Source organism: Falco naumanni, chromosome 2 (assembly GCF_017639655.2).
Source record: "Falco naumanni isolate bFalNau1 chromosome 2, bFalNau1.pat, whole genome shotgun sequence".
NCBI lineage: Eukaryota > Metazoa > Chordata > Aves > Falconiformes > Falconidae > Falco > Falco naumanni.
This window is the reverse complement of record NC_054055.1, coordinates 80878839-80900550: the sequence shown is the minus strand read 5'-3', so window position 1 is coordinate 80900550 and position 21712 is coordinate 80878839. Positions and strand designations below refer to the sequence as shown.

The 21712-nt window shown below is 37.4% G+C and overlaps 1 protein-coding gene across 4 annotated transcripts in view; it reads right to left on the bottom strand.

The window, feature by feature from the left end:
* PKNOX1 (PBX/knotted 1 homeobox 1) overlaps positions 1 to 21712 on the bottom strand; it is a 49557-nt gene that overhangs the window by 9311 nt on the left and 18534 nt on the right. For all 4 annotated transcript variants that reach the window (XM_040585173.1, XM_040585170.1, XM_040585169.1 and 1 more), the window contains 8 exons: positions 21167 to 21294; positions 19804 to 19975; positions 8338 to 8508; positions 7124 to 7223; positions 5975 to 6072; positions 3610 to 3738; positions 2522 to 2598; positions 737 to 909 (listed from right to left, as the gene is read on the bottom strand). In XM_040585173.1, coding sequence (XP_040441107.1) covers positions 737 to 909; positions 2522 to 2598; positions 3610 to 3738; positions 5975 to 6072; positions 7124 to 7223; positions 8338 to 8508; positions 19804 to 19975; positions 21167 to 21294 — 1048 coding nt within the window. The remainder of the gene's footprint in view (positions 1 to 736; positions 910 to 2521; positions 2599 to 3609; positions 3739 to 5974; positions 6073 to 7123; positions 7224 to 8337; positions 8509 to 19803; positions 19976 to 21166; positions 21295 to 21712) is intronic.

Here is a 21712-nt window from a genome sequence, read left to right as displayed (position 1 = left end):
AGGACCGTTTCTGCAAAGTATTTCAGCTTAATCCATTGCAGAAAAAAATAATGGGAGTGTTCACTGAGATTCAAGGTGACTTAAATGGATAAAGCTGTTGCCAAATCCAGTGGAGACTGAGTGACAAGTTCATACAAACTGCAAAGGAATAAAGCAGCAGGCAGCAGGACAGAAAGGATGGGTTTGAGATTAAAGCAATTATTTATCTTTCTTAAATTGAGTCTATTTGTTTGACCTGATGCTAAGGAAGTTGCGCCAAAGTCTTTAGCAGCTCTATTACATTTCTCTGCTTCTCAATGTTCAAGTTGAAACATGAGGCATACATAGAATTGCAGATGCTCAGTCTCTCTAACAATAGTGAAAGGAATGTGAACAGAATGGGGAGTCAGAAAACTGAAACTTCAGTCCAATACTGCCAATCAAATGGAACGCTACTGACATGCATACACATACTGAGAGAACTTAGTTGTACATCTAACCTTTGCTCTGTGGTTTCCTAACTTTTGAAATAAAACAGTCTCCCAACATAAATTCCAATAAAATACCCCCCCCTACCCCCGCAAACACAGGAAAAAATTAGAGGGAAAAATTGATACATTTCTGTTATATTTTTCCAGATTTAAAATCTACACTGAAATACCAAGAAGTTCTCCTCCCTCCAAAGGCATCAAACCCTTCATTTCCCTGTTGCAGAGGAATTAACTTTTTTATCTGTGGTTTAGTGGGCTCTCCTTACCATCTGACATTGTAAGCTCATTAGATTGCTGCTGAGCAACTCCTGAGGCAATGGAGTCAGGCCAGAACCTCTGAACTGGTCGGTTCTGAGCTGTTTTCTTCTTCGTTTTTGGAGTTTCAGAACAACTGGAATCCAGCATCGGCTGAAGAATTCGCCTTCTAGCATTGATAAACCTGAACACAATCAAAGGTAAGAAATGCTTATGACCAGTTGGGTGTAAATTCTCTCTCAGATTTACAAAGCACGCAGTGGGGAAGAAAAAATTCATAATATAAAATCTTCTCCCTACCAGCTTGGTTTGACACACTTATTAACATGCAATACCGCTCCTGGAACACTGGCATTCTTTGATTTTGGCAAACTAGCCAAGAAAGTACTTCTATCATTTTGCTGCTAGTAGCATTTTTTCCCCCACCTCAGAAGGAGAAATTCTCCAGACAGTATGACAGATGTACATTTCAAGATCTTATTAAAAACTAAGCACCACATAATTTGCTGACAGCACAGTCCAGAAAGCTGATACTCCCCTCTCAGTAAGGTTCACCTAAAACCTAGCCCCTGCCTAACCTAGTTTGTTTGGTCTAATTTCACTTACTTCCTTAAGCTCCCGTATTACTTATTTTATAGGCTCTCTGGCTTTCCAGCGTCTGGTTCCTGATCCAGGAGACAATAGCAAACACATTTTTCAGCTCTTTCCCAATTCCTTTTGGTTCCTCTATTTTCACTTGTTTACTTTAGCATGCTAATTGTTGCCCTTCCCCTTTCTGCTAGTGAACAAAAAAATACTTAAACTACATCTTAATTAACTGCCACCAGTTAACTGAACGTCAACACAGCTAGCTGTGGCAAGGTGCTGTGATTGAGGATAGCACCCCTTGCTAAACTGACAGACATATCCAGGACCCATCTCCACCTGCAATGGAAGGAAGCAGGGTGTAGCTGGCAGGTCCACGTGGTGGAATGCAATGCTTTGCAGAGACATTAGTTGGATCCCAGTACACCACAGAGCTCTGTTAGTACTGTGTCACACAGGCATTGTTATACTGTTCTACTTTTTGGAACCAGTGTACTGCCACTATCTTAGGTATTTCCCCACTGGTCCCCTCTGCAGCTGTGCAGCCAGCATCATCTTTGACATCTGAGGAAGATCCCTGTTGGACTTAGCTGCGATAATTTTAGGAACCGATACCACAAGCAGAACAGGATGCATGTCAGCATCCTCACTCCTCTACTCTCCCGGGGCAGGGGTATTATCTTAAGCCTCTAGTGAAGACAAGACATGCTAAAACATGTTGAACCATGAACTACAGTAGTTAAGGTACTGACACTCTCCATTTGGACGCCACACTCAGAAGACAGCATCCTTTGGTACAAAAGCAGAATAGTATCTGCTGTTGGTAACTTCTTACAACATTTGCAACCATGATTACCAGAGAACACTTTTCAGAGCTTCAGGTCACTAAATGCCTTTAAACTTCAATTTCTTCACTGGCAGAAGAGACACATGAGTACTTCCGTCTCTTTCAGCAACAGAACAGAATGTAATTCCTTAATGCTGCAAAGTTTTCTGGAGCCCTTATATAATCTAAATGGCACAGGTATTATTATACCTTACTATTAGAATAATATGCTTGTGTATCAGTGCATAATTCTTGTGGTTTTATATGTATTTTGTAACATATGCAGACCAGTAAGTTCAACTCCAGATGTCCAAATTATACTCTTAACTATTTCTCTATCTTGTAAGCATATAGAGACAGACATTAAGTAAGTTTTTGCTCTTACCAGTTGTTAACCTGGAGTAGTGTCAGATTTGTTTGTGCTGCAATCTGTTTCTTCTCATCCTCTGTTGGATATGGATGCTAAACAGGACAAAAAAGCAAAAAAAAAATATGCATAAATGTTTCATCTCCTCATCAAAAATAAGGATTCCTTTATTACAACTGATTAAAGCTGCTAGATTAAGACCATCTGACTCATTAAAAAATGAACTTTAGAAACCTCACAAACTTTTATAGGTAAAAATAATTTAACAAAGAGAGCTTTACTACACAAAACTGTTTTTATCCAGGAAAGTTATACGATATCATTAAACTGCTGATGTGTAATTCAGAAGAAAAAGCCTCTCATGGCTGACAGTCTTTATTAAACAGCGTGATCCCTGGGCAACACGGCATATGATAAGGTCTGATTAGTTATGCTCTCTGAAGGCAATGTCATATGAGTACTGACAAGCATTTTCTAGTTAAATAAAGCTACTCTGAACTAAATAGATGAAGAGAGTGTATGCAACATTAGAAGCATACATGCAGTCTCCCTACAACTATTTTACAACAGCCAAATGATACAAGTGAAAAGTACCAATCAGCTAAACATCGCGATATAACTTGAGACCCATTTATCCTTTCAGGGTAAGTATTTACGCAAAGGAAAGACATTCTACTGAAAGCACAATAAGATAGTATCACACTTGGTACACATTAGAAGGATTGTCAGAAAGAAGATAAAGTCAGAAAATTTGAAATTCTCCTCTACAGAAAATCCCACAGAACACAGATAGAAGTATTCTTCCTTGTGCCATGAATGAAGGTATAGAAAGCATTAAGTTCTCAACACAATGAAATGAAGAAAGATCCCTTTGAACAACGTTTACTAAGCTCATGAGGTACAAATGTAACATACTTATTAAAATAATAATAAGATCAACTGACATTAGACTGTGGAACTACTCCAAATTACTTCAGGGAAAACCAAACTGAGATTACACAAATAACAACTGAATAAATTCACCTTCTTCATGAAGCAAAATCATAAGACATCACATAAAAGAGTTACATAAAAACCTGTGACTCCTGATCATGTTCAGTCCTTACCCCTATGTGCTGAAAAAGCCAAGATCTCATCACATTTGTAGCGTGCTTGGGAAGAACTCCTCTTTTATTTTTTGATGAGCCATCATCTTGATGCAAGATGCCTAGATCTTGGTTTAATTGCAACTGAAGCTGCATATATAATTTTAGAAGAAATAAGGCAGTTAACATAGTAATAGCAGTATTCTGTATCAATGTATGAATAAGGAATGAAAAGAAATTAGGCTTGAGGCATGCTGATTAAAAAAACTACTTTATTTGCTAGGAAAGACAATAGCAGTTCTCCTACAATAGCATTCCAAAATGTCTTTATCCAGGGAAAATGCTGTATCAGACTTCTATAGTTTTCACATTTTATGTAACTTCAGTTTTAAGAATTACAGCTGTTATGAGGCTGTATATGTGATATTGTGACAACAGCCAAATGCTGATTTACTATAATTTAGAATAAAATCCACTTATGTAGTACATGTCAGGTTAATGATCCCCTGTACTCATCTACACTACCCTAGGGATCTGATAGCCTTGCCACCCTATGCAGTCATTTGCACATGTGAAGAGCAATTGAAAAATACAATGCCGAATATACTCACTGTGTGCAAACATAAACAACTATGGAAGCTGCAAACCAGTACTGATTTAAGACTTAAACGAAGGACCAAAAGTAAAATTAATTATTATGCTACAGCTGCAAACAAAGACGCTAAGGATCCTGCTAAATAAATGGATCCAAATTCTCAAAGAGCAAGAAGATACATATGTTAGAACCATTAATTCATTTCATAACACTCCTACTGTTTCCCTAAAGGTTCATATTTCTTTCTCACTTTTGCTTTCTTTTTCACTGCCTGTGGATACATCAAATCATTTGCACATGGGTTATCTGAACATTAGGGGATACGTTGTTACATGCTTATGCAGAAATAAGAAGAAACAGCATATAAATTGCATATGAGATTATCAAATTACAACAAATACATATTTGGAGGATACCTTTGTTTTCAAAATAATGTTTTACATTTCAAATCATCTGCTTGTATATAGAGGCTTTATAATGAACTTTGAACAGCTGGCCCCCAGCATTTTTCCCCTACCTCCACAGCATTCTGAAGCACTGGAATAAGAATTCTAAGAAGGATTTCCTATGGGTGACAAGGATACAAATCCAAACCCATACAGATGTGGGTTTGGGGATTCCTACTAACATGAAGAGTAGCCACAAATACAAATAGAAGGTCCTTTTTTTGTTTATAGACTACAGGTGTTATTTTCCACTCAGTATTTTTTTTTTTGTCAGAATTATAAAACACGTTTTTCTTCAAACCCACTTCAGTCTAGAAGAGTAACATTACACATTTCTTTCTGAAAGATATCTGAGGACAGAACTGCATGGATTCTAAAGAAGAGTATGGGCAAGTACATATATGCTACAGCAAATAAAAAGAAGGTAAGAATAAGCATATTTTTTCAGTTGGAAGTCAGAAGAAGGGGAAGAAGAGAAGACAGTTAGTCAGTGATTACCAACAGATCTTATACTGTGGAGATGGTAGCTCCTCATTCACATTTTTAATTGACCCCAGATTCCTAAATGATTTGATTTACCACTTGTCAAGGTTTTCCGTAACTGAAGATGGTCTAGTTTTCATGTTCCTTTTCTTTAGTTGTTTCTTTGAGCTCTCCAAATGCAACTTTTACAAGCCTCCCCAAAAAAGGGTGCTGGCTATTATCTTTGAGGGTATAATGAGCCCAATGTGAGGATCTCCCATAGTCTCAGCTGGGTATTTTGAAGGGTTTATGGCAAAATGCTTCTCAACATACATAAATTCTGAAATATATACAGTTTCACAGTACTAGTGGTTGCCATCATGATAAAAAGTAAAGTTTCTGACAGCAGCATTGTGGCACCATAATGCAATATCGTAAGTCTATCTAGCCATAAATCTAGTTCAACAATTAGGAATGTTTTAATAATTGAAACTGAATTGTATAATTCAGACTTTTTTTGGTTTGGTGGGGTTTTTTTTTTTGTTTGTTGGGTTTGGGTTTTTTGGTTGGTTTTTGTTTGGTTGATTGACTTTTGTTTTTTTAAAATCCCTGTACCTATACTGTTCTGCCACCAGTAAAAAAAGATATTTAAGAAGTAGGGACTATGATAACCTGTTGTGGCATGGAAAAATCTACCTGGGACCTTATGCCACATCATACAACTTGTAACTCCTATAGCAATGCTTCCATTAATTTTACATTAGTTACTATGTGTACGAACACAGAGCTTATTCTGACAGTGTGTTAAATTTAAACCAAAACTCTTAAAAAATGATATTTATTTGAACCCAGAATACTATTCTGTGAAGCCCATGAAACAAACCTGAGAGTTCTGGATCCGAATAGTTCCAGGTGACAGTGCTTGTGTCACCACTTGACCTTGTGGCGTGACCACAGTGACTGGCTGATACACTGTCCCCCCTTAAAACAAAACAAAGATCATAGGTAAGTAAAAGCCCTTCACATATTATTCTCTTTAAACACACAAATACGTCAGAACTGCAGACAATACAAGAGTTTTGATGATGTATCAACTATTCTTTTTTAGTAAGCATGCAAGATGTGCTCCTTGCTACACTAGAATTTTTTCTGTCCACAAAAATCTGTATGAAATTTTATTACGTTTCCCTGTATTTTAGGCATTTTAAATCTATTTTCAAAAGGAAAATGCCATGACTATGAGGCTATAAAATAACTCATGATTTTAACTGAGCTAACTACAGCCAACCAGGCTTGCAACACCAAAACCACACCCATGTGTGCTGAGTGGTTAGGGCAGTCAGCTGAGTGACACCTACATGTTCAGGTCAACTAAGGTGACAATCTCAGTGAATGCACTGGGGATCCTGGGCACCAAAGCCACAAAGCACACGCTGTGTCTCAGGACAGCCTCTCTGCAAGTACGTGCCGTAAGAACAGACTGCATCGCTTTGTTGCATTTGTAGTCAAGGGTTTTTTTTTTCCCCTGTTTGTTTTAAAACCTTGTTTAGAAGATAAAACATTTCACTTCAAATGTCATCTCCCTACAATAGCAGAACAACTTGGACCATCAAGGATTTCACAGACTCTAGTTTCCAAATTCTATAGAGCATGAGACAGCTAACAAGTGCAGTATTGTAGGTAACACATGTCAAACTAGCCTTTTTTTGAAGAAGAAAAAAAAAAGGGGGGGGGGGAAGTAAAACACCTCAGTCACCGAAATGTCTTTCAAAAAAAGTAGTGTTGCACAGAAAAATCTCTTAGTATTTTATATATATATATATATATATATATATGTAACCTCCACTCACACATGCATACTTGGTACACATATAAATTAAACATTCGGAAACCAATAAGGCACTTTACTGTATTATAACAACTTTGCAGGTATTAGAGTTAAATTTTTAAAGCATTTGTGTATTTTTTGTAACAGCCATAAAAGAAACAGAAATGAAGAGCAAGGTGCCAGTTTTTCTTTACTATGTCATACCTGCTACTGTTGCCATAGTTACATTTCCCTGCTGCAATGCTGATGCTGGCACCATAATCCCTTGGGGACTGAGTGTGCCTGCAATGGCACTTGGAATTTGCTAGAAAAATAAAACAATTAGTTGCTTGCATATTTTTTTTTTAAAAGAGATAAAGCATGCTTGTGTAATTTTGGCTCTAAAAACGCATTTGTAATTCAATCACAGGATTAACTTTCAAAGAGAAAGAGACTTCATTAGAGGTTCATCATTACCTACATTAAGTTTCTCATTATCACCAACCATTACACCTTTGAAAACCCTCATGAAAGCAACTGTTAGAAAAGATGTAAAACTACCTTGAGAAATTTTAGAAGAGAAATTATTCTAGGTATATAAAAACTAAAAGAAACAGTTTCCAAAGTCACAAGGCAAAAAGGACAAACTGAATATACCCTTGATGCTCTTATTACAAACTTCAAAGCTTTAGAATTTTAGTTATTACCTTAATTCCTTCAATTTCAAAAAAAATGTATTAAGCATAAGAATTCAAGATGCCCAGAATGTTTTAATCTGCTCAGGATAGTTCTTACTCAACCTCTACCATGCAAACTCTTATAAATTTCTTAGTATGTACGAATAATCTCGTTGTTACCAAATGCAAAATTCAGTCCCTCCTGTCTCTACAGAAGACTGTAACAGACATGCAAAAATAATCTTTTAAAAGTTGGTTTTGTCTAATTTTAGACTTTCCTTTCCGCACTTCCAGATACCAAAACCTCAGTAAGGAGTCCAGACAGTGAAGTTTAAAAGTAATTGAGGCTTTTCAGAATACATACCATCAAACACATTAGTAACGCAGACAAGGGCCACACCCTAAGACTAGATATCTAGTAGGTACTCGGACAGCAGAGCTTGCTTTCCAGCACCTAACGGCAGAAGCATCAACCATAATATACTAACTGTTGTTAATTAACTGTTGTCAATTTACTACAAAAAATACAACTGGCTATTGCATTTAGGTAGTGTCAGAGACATATAAACCAAAATGTGTTCTAGCACATTTCAACAAATTTGTCCATCAGGCAGTGGCACACAGGTGTGCACCAAAAATACAGCTCTTTCTACTCTTAACGAGTTTTGAGAAAGTACAAGAAACTGCAGAAACTCTATTTGCAAACTAATAGAACCGTAGTTATAACTTCCTAAGCAAAACCTAACTGTGTTTGAAACATACCTGAGATTGCACAGGTGAATAAGGACTTCCAGGTTCTCCACTTAATAGAGTTTCACTGTTCATTTTTGTTTTCAGGCAGGCAATGTAACGACTACAGAAATCCTTGCAGAGTTCATTAACCTTTTCTAGCTCAAGCAGATGGATGCGTAGAACTTGGATTGCTTTTACCATCTACGGAGAGTTGAGGAAAAAATATTTATAAACAAAGTAACTTAGTTTAAGAATACTTAGTGAGAGATTTAAACAAACACTACTTGCCAATAACAAAGACCATCCAACTAAAGCAGAGTTACTAAGTGCTGACTGGAGTTTTCTAGCTCTGACCATTATGCTCCCAAAATGTGAAAGGAACATGTTTACATACCAAACCTGTACCCTTCTACTACATAAGTAAACTACCATACAGGTGAAATGAAACACAACAACAATATAATCTTTGTCACATGTGACACATGAGGAAAAAGCGAATAGTTAAGGTGTACATGGAGCACAGGATGAGCCTGTATGTCCATGTGATCTTTATCCCCATCAAGCAAATCTGGGCCATACACCACGCAAGACCAAATGTGAAGGAAAGTAATTCCATCCACACATACTATTTGGAAAGAATGGTTGCAACATGCTTGGTAAGCAATAGTCATCTTGAGCTATGTATCAGAAAAATCAGGTTCGGTTCCACATTAACCCTGACCCAAGAAAACCAAAAGTGTACAGGTGAATTAGAGATATATTGAAAAGACCCTTCTATGACTTAGCATAAATTTGTCACACAGATTGCTAGGGAGGCTGAAAGGTACAGGAGGTGGCCTGCCATCTCACCTGTAACAAAAATACAATAGCTTAGAATTAGAGAGGTGCCAAACTTGTCACACTGTTCAAAAAGCTTAAAAGTAACCAAACACTTCAGCCTGAGAGCTTTGAACTTCCTCTGCAATTTTAAGTCAAAAGATTAAAAACTCTGGGGTAACATCTTGTAAGAACTTTCAGGTGAGGAGACTGTTTCTGAAATATAAACCATTAAATACAGGGCACTAAACCCAGTAACAAATCCATGTTTAAACAAAAATTGAAGTGCAGGAGATATGTATGTCATGAGAATACTTAACATGCTTACTGCAAGGAAAAGACTTGTAAGCTTGGATAGCTAACGGTATTACATACTGCATAAAAATAGCTTAGGTGATTGTAAGGGTCATGGCAGAAGACCAAAAGCTGAAACCAAATTGAGATGGTCTAAATTTTCATCAAGCAGTAGGAAATCCAGGACATTCAAATATATACATAACATATTGGCAAAGTAATTAGTTAACTTACTTTTTATACAGCGCGCCATCCCCATTTACTTGCTATACTAGATTGCCAAGAAAAATATCCTTTTATGAAACTGAATAATTATAATTTTGAAACATAGTGCAGAGCTTGATTTTAGCATTATTTGGAAAAAATTGTCCTACATGAAGGCTCATTTACCTGGCCAGAGCACTGAATCCAATGACCAGAAATGATAGCTTACTTATCCTGTATAGTGTATATATATATATAAGTAATCCACTTATTCTAACTAAAGAAGCCAACCGGGAGCTGAAGTTGCCTTTGTTCAAAGCACCTGAAGGAGATCAACACAGGCAAATTTCTGGGTGTGTGCTCCCTTCTCCACCATCACCACTTTAGCTTTCATTGTGACAGACATTTGCCCTGCTTTTTCAGTAGAAGGTATTGCACACGAATGACACTCACCTAATGCAGGCACTTGTATGTTAAAAAAAGTAAGAGGAAAAAAAAATGAAGCCGTAAGAAGAAATCTTATCCCTTCTCAGGGCTAAAAAGAAAACCAACCCCAACCTGTACCTTTAAAAGCACAGCTGCAGAAAAATCTGAGCTGTAGACTTGGTATCTGGTAACTCTTTTGACCTTATGACACCAAAAGCCTTTTGAAATAAGTGAAATGGCCCAGCACTGAGGTATATAAAACAGCCCTCAGCAGTGGTTGCTGTTTAAACTGTGTTTAAGTACCTTTAAACACAACCAAGTTAAATTATGCAAATTTAACTAGATTTTAAACACAGAACAAACGTCATCTATGTATAAAGATATTCTGTCACTGTTTCAGAGACAAAAAAAAAGTTTAAGTTACAAAATTCTTCATGTGTGGCAAAGCACATATGTTGGTGAGTGCCTTAAACACTCAGCCAAAATTGAGGTAACATAACTTTGGGCACATAATACTTGACTGTATTTGTGATTAGTTTTGCTCTGTCAGGAGGGGTTTTTTTTTCTTAAACTATTACTCATATTTATATTATTTATTTATTTATCAGCATTTGTTTGGAAGAAAAATTGAAGTCCTTTCTTCAGCTTAGATCTAGTTTCAAACTGATGGTTGATACTTGAAGTGAAGTTGAATTAAAGTAAAAATTAACTATAAACCAAGAATTAGTAACACTGTGCAGGCTTCTGCAGAGCCACACACAGTCACACTACTCTTACAGGAATCTGGGCTACTGTTGTTAGGAAGGGAAACAAAACTTTGTAAATACACCACGCCTGTCACCAGGACTTACTCATTTACAACTACACTAATTGTGGCCACATGGCTCCTGCTCTCTTGCAACATGGGTGGACCAAACTTAAATTTGTTATCAGAAGTTCAGGTTTCCCTTGAAACTAAATAAAAAAAATATTTTAAAAAAATCAAGAACTCCTGAGAAAAATAACTCACATTGAACAAAGGTAATACAGAGAAATGTTTTCAGACAGATCACAGCAACAGTAATATTTCATTCCTGTGTTCTTAAAAGGCACACCTTAAAAATCTACAACCATGGTTTTGTTCTTTAGAGCTGCTGAGTAGAATATGCCACAGAACAATGAATTTTTATAACCCAATTGATTCAGTCTTTTCAGCTGTAGAAATAAGCCTGGAGCATCACTTCAGAGGTATGTACAAAGATAGGAGTAACCATGAGATATACGTACACTACTGAAACTGTTGTAAATAAAAATAATGGTAACCTATTAAGCAAAGAAAGATTATTGGAAAATTTCCAGTTCTTGCTAAAACTGCTATCCAGAGCTTATTCATATATAACAATATCATATATTAAATTTGGAGACATCTTTAGCCCTAAAAATGCTTTAGATTGTGCCTGCGTCCCATCTTTTCAGTGCCTCCAGCATGTGGTGCAAAGGGCACAGACCACACTATGCACCACCTTAGTCATAATCCCCAGCTCACCTTTGTTTATCTGAAACATATACACACGATTTTTTACAGATTTCAGGGCACATAACATAAGCATATAGCAAATACATATGTGCACAACATACAGGAAAGAATCTTCATATACTGACCAGTAACATTTGCACTCAAATGACTTCTCATTTGCAAAAATAGTTAAAATACATACATTCACAGCTCACCTACCCTCCTGAGCAAATCCTTCTGGGGAAATTTAGGTCTCCAAGGAAAGAACACAAACTCTGGGAGAGAGGGTATTTTGCTTTCATTTATTTTGATTTGATAATCTCTCGCCTATTTTGAGTTCCCAGCTAGGAGACACAGCTAGGAAAGGGATGACTAGAGGTTTACAAGACAGTTCTTCATATTACAATAGCAAGAACACTTTTCAGAAACACAAAAGCATGACTTGTCCAGTCAAGAATATTCAAATGAAATCAGCAGGCTATACCACCACAACCTTTCCTGATACAACTAAAAATTCAATAGGATCATCTTTGAGAAGAGGGTACCGATCAAAAATCCTTACCCCAAACAAAACAAAAAACTCAGAGGTCTTCAAAAAAGGTAGTGTCCTGTTCAAATACAAAAGTGAGAGTGTATTTAACACTCATTGTTTTGTATTGTTTCTAGACTTGATAAAGCCATAAGTAACCTGCTCTGACTTCACAGCTGACCCTCCTTTGTGCAGGGGATTGGACTACAGACCTCTTGAGCTTGTAATCCAATCTGAATCATCCTAGGGTCCTATGAATGTGGAGAAATTAAAAAAGCCACCCATATATGGGAAGAGTTTACTTTGAACAGAAGCAATACAAGAGGTAGGAACCATCCTGAAGCAACATGATGTTTCTGCAGTCGTTGGGTTAACAGTAAGCAACACAAGTTATGAAGTACTGAATGTGTAAAGATACAATATAATCTGTGAAAACCCTAAAAATTATCTGGAAACACCCATGTTGAAAAACTTCTTAAGACATGTAGGAAAACGTCCATGTTAAGTCCTAAGCACAAAAAGGTACTAGTGGAGAACAAGGAGAAGTTGGTTCATTGCTTCATTTCAAGATTTGTTTTATCTGTGAAAATGAGATAGAGATGGCAAAGGGTAAGGAGCTCCAACAGATGATGCTCCATGTTATGTGGATACAGCTGAGCGCACTTCCAGAAAGAAGCACATGCATTTAAGAACCTACAGCTAGCAATGCAGACCACCAAGATCTGGTTCTAAACAGTGAACACACCTCTTCTGGTAATGATGCTTGACAGAAGGACTAAAGTGGATGAGAAGTAACAATAAAAAAATAGAGAGGAAGTTAAAGCTCTGGGAAAGAAAGCACACTTTCAGTCTAGCAAGTAAAATGTGCACAACCTTCAGCTTCCACTTCCTTCCCACAAGGATCAGGATTTGAAAAGGGAAGGTCTGCAACACTTATTACAGCTAATCAGCACTTACATCAAGTTCAGAGAAGAACAATGGAAACAGACAGTGTGAGGGACCAAGAATCAGAACAGACAAAACTGCTGAAGAATAGAATAGACCTGTAGAAGACATTCCAAGACAGAGAATAATTCTGGCTCCAATAATATACTGTGCCATGCATACCTGTGAGAGCTAAATACTGCACAAAATCATAAACCTGTACCTCTCTTTTTTTACCTTCCTGAATAGTCTAACCTATATGGTCAGTCAGTGACACTGGAAGGAAAAAAATTCATAGTTCTGTTTTCAGCCAATAGTTCTTGAAGAGCAAACATTACCTACCACGGAAAAGCTACTTTCTTTGTGTTTGTAGGTATTAATTAGGGATAGACTGGAACTCCTGGGAAAATTTCAGTCCCAAGACAGCTACCTCTTCTAACTGGAAGATGATTCTGCATTAAAAGTAAAGACATACCCAGAATGTCAAGACTTCCTACATCTCAGAGTGAGCTGATAAAATCTGCTCAGAAGCTAGCACTGAAGCTTCTCAGTTTTCTTTCAACATATTTCAGAACTGAACTTTGCGTTCTTTTGCAATATGCTCTTCCTTGGAAGGAAAAGAGGCACCTTGTACACCTCTTACAGGAAGAGACAACATCATCAGGGAAGCCATAACACAATTTTGTGGGTTTTTTAGTGCTACAGGTTTTGAACACAAACACTTGCTGACTTTGTTATAGGAATGCACATACAAAAAAAGATCAGGAACATAACAATAAATCAAATAAAAACCATGCTTAATTCAGGTCATTTCACAGCGTACCTTAAAAATTACTTTAAGGAAAAAAACCTTCCATAGGGAAGTGCCAGTTTTTCTACCCTGTTTCCAAATTGTTACAATCTCTTTTGAGGAATTCTCACTCTTCTAAATATGCTGAAGCCTAATACCAAAGTTCTCACCCAATCCAGAAACCATCAATATTTACAGAAATGTTCTCATCCATTTCACTGCAAACACCCTGTTTTGACAATGCACCTGACAAAGTCAGACTTGGGAAAGACAACGCCAAAGCAGAAGGCCTAGTGACACTATTTCTGTGTTGACTACAACCCTCTGCCATGCCACTTCAAAACCACCAACTCGCACTGCTGGAGTAGTTAACTAGAAAAAGTGGAATCCCTCCACCTAGATAATAAAAAAGGACTGAAACTTGGTTTACAGGCCAGCTTAAGATACAGATATCCTCAAAAGATGGATGTTACCTATATTTCCCTGTGCTGAAATCCTTCATACTACTAACGCAGGAAACCACCAACTAGTTTAGAATGGGAACCAGAGTATCAAAGTAACAAGGTAATGTATACTGCAGCTTACTAAGAGCTACTCAAGTTAGTATATTGCTCTTAACAACTTCCTTTCTGGTCAAACTGATCTAATGCCTATGCCACCCAGATTAACATTCCATGGTCCCCTGGATGAAAACCAAACTTTTCCTTTGGAATATTCAAGGCATTTCAAGTGAGTGCAGGATGTGAAACGTTGCCAGGGTTGTTAAGAGGCCCTACAATCAGTATCTTGACAATTTCTGTTATCTAGTTAATTAGCCTATAGGCAGTACAGAGCCTGAAATGATATTCTGCTGTTTTGGAACCATTAGTTCAATCTCCATCAAATACACTGTGCAGTGTAGTTGAGTTGTACCTGCCCCTTCCAAAAGAAGGAAAAAACCAGAAAAAGCTGAATTAGTGGCCAGTTTCCTTACTGTTGGCAGGCCTGCCACTCTTTTCAGATTGGACTTGAAATTGGCTCTATATAGTTCTATAATGTTCTATTCATCTTAGTTTAGCTCTGGCTTCAAGTTGAATGACTGCTACGGAGCAAGCATTTACACCTTATTTGTTCGACTCTGCTGGGGTCAGATAAAAGCAAGTAGGTGTCCTGCCTACCTACTCCACCCTTCTGGCTCGTTCTAATTAGCAGTCTTCACTAGCTTCTCCTTTCAAGTGAATGGTGGATTTAACTGTGCAGTTAAAAAGGGAGGGACAGCAAGAACAGAAGATACAACAAGGGTGCACAATATTAGAAACCCTCTCTACTAAAAAGAGATTCTAAATATATACATTTTTTTCCAGATTAATGTGACATAAGGCAGAAAAAATGCCCAGCTACAGCCTTGTCTGTGCAAGCACCAATATTTCAAGCTGAAGAAGAGATGAAAACCATAGTAGCTATTTCACAACTTGACAGAAACTCTTCTGCTCATTGCCCCTGACAAAATGAATAGCCTGTCAGAATGTCAGCTGTTCAGAGTCCCCAGCCTTCAGGACAGGCAGAGGACAAGTCATGCTCAGATTTCATTTGGTATCCAGTAACAGAAAATCATAGCTAACAATACAACTACAGAACAGGAGTTCAAATGCCAAAGATTTTTGATTTTGCAGTGTGGTTCTAGTTTAAGACAGTACTGACCTCAGTAGCCACAGAACACAAGATATGAACAGTTACTTCCTCATCCATCTCAAGCAAAATCAGCCAGATTTGTGCAGCCCATCAATAAAGTGAATACCACATAAACCAAGAGACTTTTGTCACCACTTAAGTCACAAACAGGTCACTCAGCAGGAAGGACTATTTGAACACAGCAAACCCATCTACAACCAAAGCAAGCTAGACCCAAGGGAATGCTTGTGTACAACCAAAAGCATGTTAAATAGGCCAAGGCATGCAGGATCTTTGGGAAATGGATCTCTGAAGGCTCACAGAAACCTTGGGATAGCTGAGGTTGGAAGAGACCTCTGGAGATTGTTTAATCCAACCTCCCTGCTCAAAGCAAGGTCAACTAGGGCAGGTTACTCAGGGCCACTTCCAGTTGGGTTTTGGCTGTCTCCAAGGATGGAGACTCCACAACCTCTCTGGGCCACCTGCTCCAGTATTCAATCACCCTTACAGTAAAAATGAGTGGGCGGGGTGGTGTCCCTATGCTTTAATGGAACTTCCCTGTTTCAATTTAAATCTGCTTCCTCTTGCCCTTCCACTGGACACCACTGAGAAGAGTCAGAGAGTCTGTCTTCTTTATTCCATCATTAGGTATTTAGATACATTGATAATATCCTCCCCCCCCAAACCACCACTGCTGCAGGCTAAGCAGTCCCAGCTTGCTGAGCCTCTCTTCGTATGACAGATGCTCTAGTGCCTTAATCAACTTTTTGGTCCTTTGCTGGCTTCACTCCAGTATGTAGATGTCTAGTAGTGGGAAGCTCAGAACCATACCCAGCATTCCAGATGTGTCTCACCAGTACCAAGCAGAGGGAGAGGATCACACCCCTTGACCTGGTGACAATGTTCCTCCTAACACAGCCCAAGTATGTAGAACTTCTTTGCTGCAAGGATGAACTGCTGTCTCGTATTTGGCTTGACTCCACCCAGATTGCCAGATCCTTTCCTGCAAGCCTGCTTTCCAGCTGGTTGGGCCCCAGAGTGTACTGGTGCATGAGGTTATTCCTCCCAAGGTACAGGACTATGGCATTTCCCTTTGTTGAACTCCATGAGATCCCCATTTGCCAGCTTCTCCAAATACAACAATAACTCTCAACAGTGGCATAGTGATACGGTCATCACCCACTCACTCCTAGTTAAGCAAGATCTGCAAACTCGCTGAGGTTATTGCTCTGTCCCATCGTCAGTGTCATTAATAAGATGTTAAACCAGTGTTTGTTCTAGTATCAGTCCCTGGAGTAAACTGCTTATGAGTAGCCATCAACTGGACTTTATGCTGCTGACTGCAACCCTTTGAGCCTAGAAGTTCACCTAGTTTTCAGTCCATCTCACTGTTCATTTGTCTAGTCCATATTTTATCAGTTTCTCTATAAGAACATTATAGTAGACAATGTCAAAAGCCTTACTAAAGTCAAGATAAACCACATCCATTGCTCCTTCCTCAACCACTGAATCAGAACTACAACATTCCAACTATTAGATTTCAGATATGTTTCTGAAAACAAAGGACTGGGAGTTGAGCTATAAGGGAAACGTGTATTTTCATTGAAATCAGTTACAAATGAAGAAATTAATCTGAGGCTTAGCAAGTCATCAGACCTGCTTCATGCAGAACAGAACTAACTCTCATTTTTTGAGTAAAGCATTGGAGACAAGTATATTTTAAAAAGTCTTTGAAGAAAGAGCCATGGAAAAATTTGTTGGTGTCTTCAAATTCACAGCTAATGCACAATCAGCACTCTGGAGATGTCACTCGATAGCAGTAACAAAATCCCAAACATATTACAGAGTTAAAGAGATAAAGAACGAAGCAATTAAAAAATTATAAGCACTCCTGGTAGTCAACTTTCTAGGTACTTGGGTCAAACCACAAGATCCTGAAGCTGGGAAGTTTTTGGGTGAATTCTATGTGTAATTCACTCTTTAACAACCAAAAGGTATAAGATTTTGTACATATGCAAATTAGCATCCATGATGAATTGCAGTTTTTAGCCTGCATTTAGACCTGCTCAGAAACTAATAGCTCTTTAGAGTATTTATCTCCTTTTCCCTTGACATTACACTCCCCCCCAAATTTGCCCGAATGCTTTCCTGTTCAAGAAAGATCTAAAATTATGGTACCAGTGGCCCTCAGTCTTCAAGGATTACTGCAGCCCAACAGAACCAACATAACTTTTCACAGACAAACCATCTCATTATAACTGTGCTGAAGTATGTATCTCTGCTTACAAAGGTAAGACAATCATTATATTGCGCTACAAGTATAAATGTATTATTACACCACTCACATTTCAAATAAAAAAAAATATTTAAAAAGCAAAGCACCCCACACACCACTGCTGCTCACACTGGGGCAGTAACTAAAGAAGGTAATTATTGTTCATTTTTTCCCCTCCTGCTTTTATTTTTCTTCTTTTGTAGTATATTTTTAATTTCTACAGCAACAACAGTCATTCTACAGGTCTTATTCATGGAACTGTTTTAGTAGGTATGTCAATGCTTCTTTCTACTTAGAAAACCAAGTCACTGTCTGTATCAATAAATATTTCTCAGGTGAGCTGCATCAAAATTTGCCCACACAAATATGATGATTAAGCTATTGAGATTTTGGGGGTTCAACTCTGTTCTAGTTGTAACTTTGGTCAAAGTACCCAACACTTGTTCTTCAGTTCTTCATTTATAAACTGGGAATCTTTACACTAATACTGAGAGTATCATTATGTATCATGTTATGCACCCTCCTTTAGCTGATTTTCCATCATTCTGAAGGGCACTGTTTTGGGTCACCTTCTAACACAAAAACCTTTTTTGAGCCTTAAAATGTTTCCAAACTGAAAATGAAATCTGTAAGACAAACAGCTCCATACCCAAAGCTGTAAGAGACCTTTTGGAAAGCAGGCGGATTAGTTCAAAGTGAATTATGTTAACTTGATCCATCCTTCAAGAAGATTTAATCTAAGATGTCTTTATATTTACATTGATGTATTAAGATACTTCTGTCCTGGTCACTGTAACCTACAGGTAAAAGGATATAACAAGTAGCCAAGAAAGTAACTTTTTACATCTCTTTAGCTAAAACTGTAAAAGCTTGTCTCATTCTAGAACAGACTGTCTTCTACCTTCTTTACTCTCACACTGGTCTAATTATACATACAGACTCTTGTAGCTTTATTTTTCATGACACTGTTTAAATACTATCTTCTCAGAACTTAAGTACACTAATGATTGGTCATAAAGTGTTTAGAAAGAAATCAAGTTACGCAAAATGACTATTTGGTCTGATTGCACAAGCAGGCAAAATTGACCTCTTTTTTGCTGTAGTACGTGCCCCTCCTAACACATTGCTCACTGCAACACTCCTGCCAATTCTAAACAGCATCTCAGACTTACTTCTTGTTTAAGTGTTGGTTTAAGTTAAGAGTTTTTGCCAGGTACATCATCTTAGCCTCCCACAAGGATACTGTTTGCCCACATAAGTCTTTCTAGCTATCAGCTTTAAAACATAACCATTTCTGTTGTTCACAATCTCTCATCAATTTAGTTCTATTTGTAAACATCCATATTTTAAATAGCCTTTTCTTCTACAAGGTAAACTCAAGGAAAAAGACTTGTTTTATTACACAGTCCCCTTAAAAGAACAGGTTTTTAAAAAAGTTAAACAAAACACATGACCTCTATAATTCTAACACTCTTGAATATGATAACATCTAGTTGCAACATGACTCAAAAGAGAGGAAGGCAGGCATTAGATACTAGTATGCCAAGAGAGGTATTCTCTATAGATGAGATTCAAGAGAGACTGAAGCACTGGGGGACACAGGAGGGACTTTCAGAAAGTCCTAAAGGAGACAATGACACATAAGAAAAAATTTGTAGATGTTGAAGAGTTTCTAAAGCTCGTCTTAAAACAGCCCTTCACTCACACCAAGTAGATGAACCCTGATTAAAAAACACAGTTGGAAAAGATTTACATCGAATACATGTTTTTGATAAATTGATTTTTAAGTTAACACTCCAAAACTGATTTGCAGTCAACTTGGCTATGGCAAACATACGTTTCTGTTCATCTCTAATACACTGATCTCAGCCAGTTTAGAATAGGAGACAACTGTGAAGGGCTCAATGTAAGTTTAAAGATAAGAGGGCAAAAAAGGGGTCAGAAAAAAAGTGTTTCTCAGCATTAACATAAAAAAAGAATCTCTTACAGGAAGAAAAATGTGAGGAGAAACTATATGCACCAGTTGAGATCAGAATTTAGAGGTGGCAAATGTGTCGATTGTTTCAGAAATAAAAGAAACAGCTTATACTTACCAAATTATCAGTTTCTGGATCTTCACAGAAAAAGGGTTTTCCTTCTTTCTCCTGCTTCCTTACAAAATTTTCAATATCTACATCAAAACTGGCAGAAGTTGTGCCTTCTGAGCCTTGTGTAGATTGTTCACATTTTTCAAATAATAGTGCTAACAAGGGAAATAGTGGGTGCCTAGAATAAAAGTTAAAATAAGTAAATATTTTCACATATTACACATTGTACACCACTGAAAAGTAAAACATCTAGCTAATGTAAGGTTAACAGTTGCTCATGTGAGAAAGAGATAAATCTTGGAAGAGACTGAATATAACGCCACTGGCTACAGCAAAAGATGAAAGTTTGGGGTTGTTTTCATTTTGATCTACCACACAACCTAGAGGCAAGTAAAACATTAAATATGCATATTTAAATAAAGAGAATAATCACAATCTACAAAGCTATGGCATACTATTTCATTCAATGTCATTGAGTGGCAAGAGATACATCAATACAGTGCATTAGGAATGAGGATTAGGATTTACAAATAGGATGAATGCAGATCTAAATTATGAAGAATAAATTATTTTTATCAGACTTTATTTCAATGTGGGTCAAGTTTATACATCACAAAACTTTACAGAACTGAGAATAGTATCCAGACTGTACTCAGAGGCCTCCTACGAAATCATGCTCAGAGCAGAAGATGAATTTGTTAGCACAAGTCTGCAAATGAGTGGATACATCCTTTTGGGTTTGGTTTGGGGTTTTTTTGGGGGTTGGGTTGGGTTGTTTGTTTTTTGGTTTTTTGTTTTTTGTTACCTGCAAACTCATAATAATTATGTATTTACAAAGCACTTAAAGTGAAAGAACACTTAACCTCATAAAAACTGAGCATACTGCTCAGCAAAGCACTTAACACTAGAAAAACCTCAAATGAGTATGTTTATACATCAACATTTAATCCAGTTTGAGCTAATTACTGGGCAATAGATTGTTATCCCTAAAGAAAAGGGAGTAAAGATCAACCTAATTACAATAAAAATAAAATCTCACATTAAAGATAAAAACTGCAGTATAACAAATAGTGACCATAGTTCAACAGTCTGAGTAGCTTGCTAAATTTCACTTCTGCTTTAAAGGCAGTCCCGCTTAGAACATTCTTTAAAACTATGCTGAAACTGAAGAATCCCACAATAAAGGGAAGTGTTTTTTTCTTGGCTGAAGACTAACAGTGAAACTAACTTGATCTCATTCTACCCCTGCAAGCTACTAAGACAGTTAGCCAAGAGATCATTTGCTTTTTAGGCTACTTATTATTAATGAAAAAAATGTAAAATCCTCTATTCTTTACCCTTCAAAGACAGAACACAAGTCCATTACTACCTGTAAATGGCTTGCTTGTCTGCATCCATTGGAGTTTGAGATTCTACAGGGGCAGGACTCACTCCTTCTGCATCAGTTTCAGAGCAGCTGGGATCTTGTTCAGTTTTTAACTCTGTTACTACTTGCATCTGTAGAAAAAGATAAGTAAATCTGTATGCTTGATGTAAAATAAGCGTACTGTTTTCCAATGAAACAGCAATGGAAAGGGCTACTAAATTGCCAGAAAGTTGGTATGACGTAGCAGTTACCCAAAAAGCCAGAGCAGTTACAAAACCCCTTTTTTAATGGGTAATGTAAAGGTCACTTCAAGTTTCAGCACTCAGCTGTAAAATGGGAATGACAAATATTAGTAAATTCTTAAAGCATTTTGTCTCTGAATTTTTGGAATATGCTACAGTACATTGCTCCAAAAAAAATATGGGGATGTCTGCAGAAAAATCCTTTAGGATGAAAACAGAAAGGAAAGTTTCTAGTCATAAGTTCTCTTATTTCTTACTGTACATTTTATTGGGATACTGAACAAAAGGGATCCTGAAGTTTTTCTTG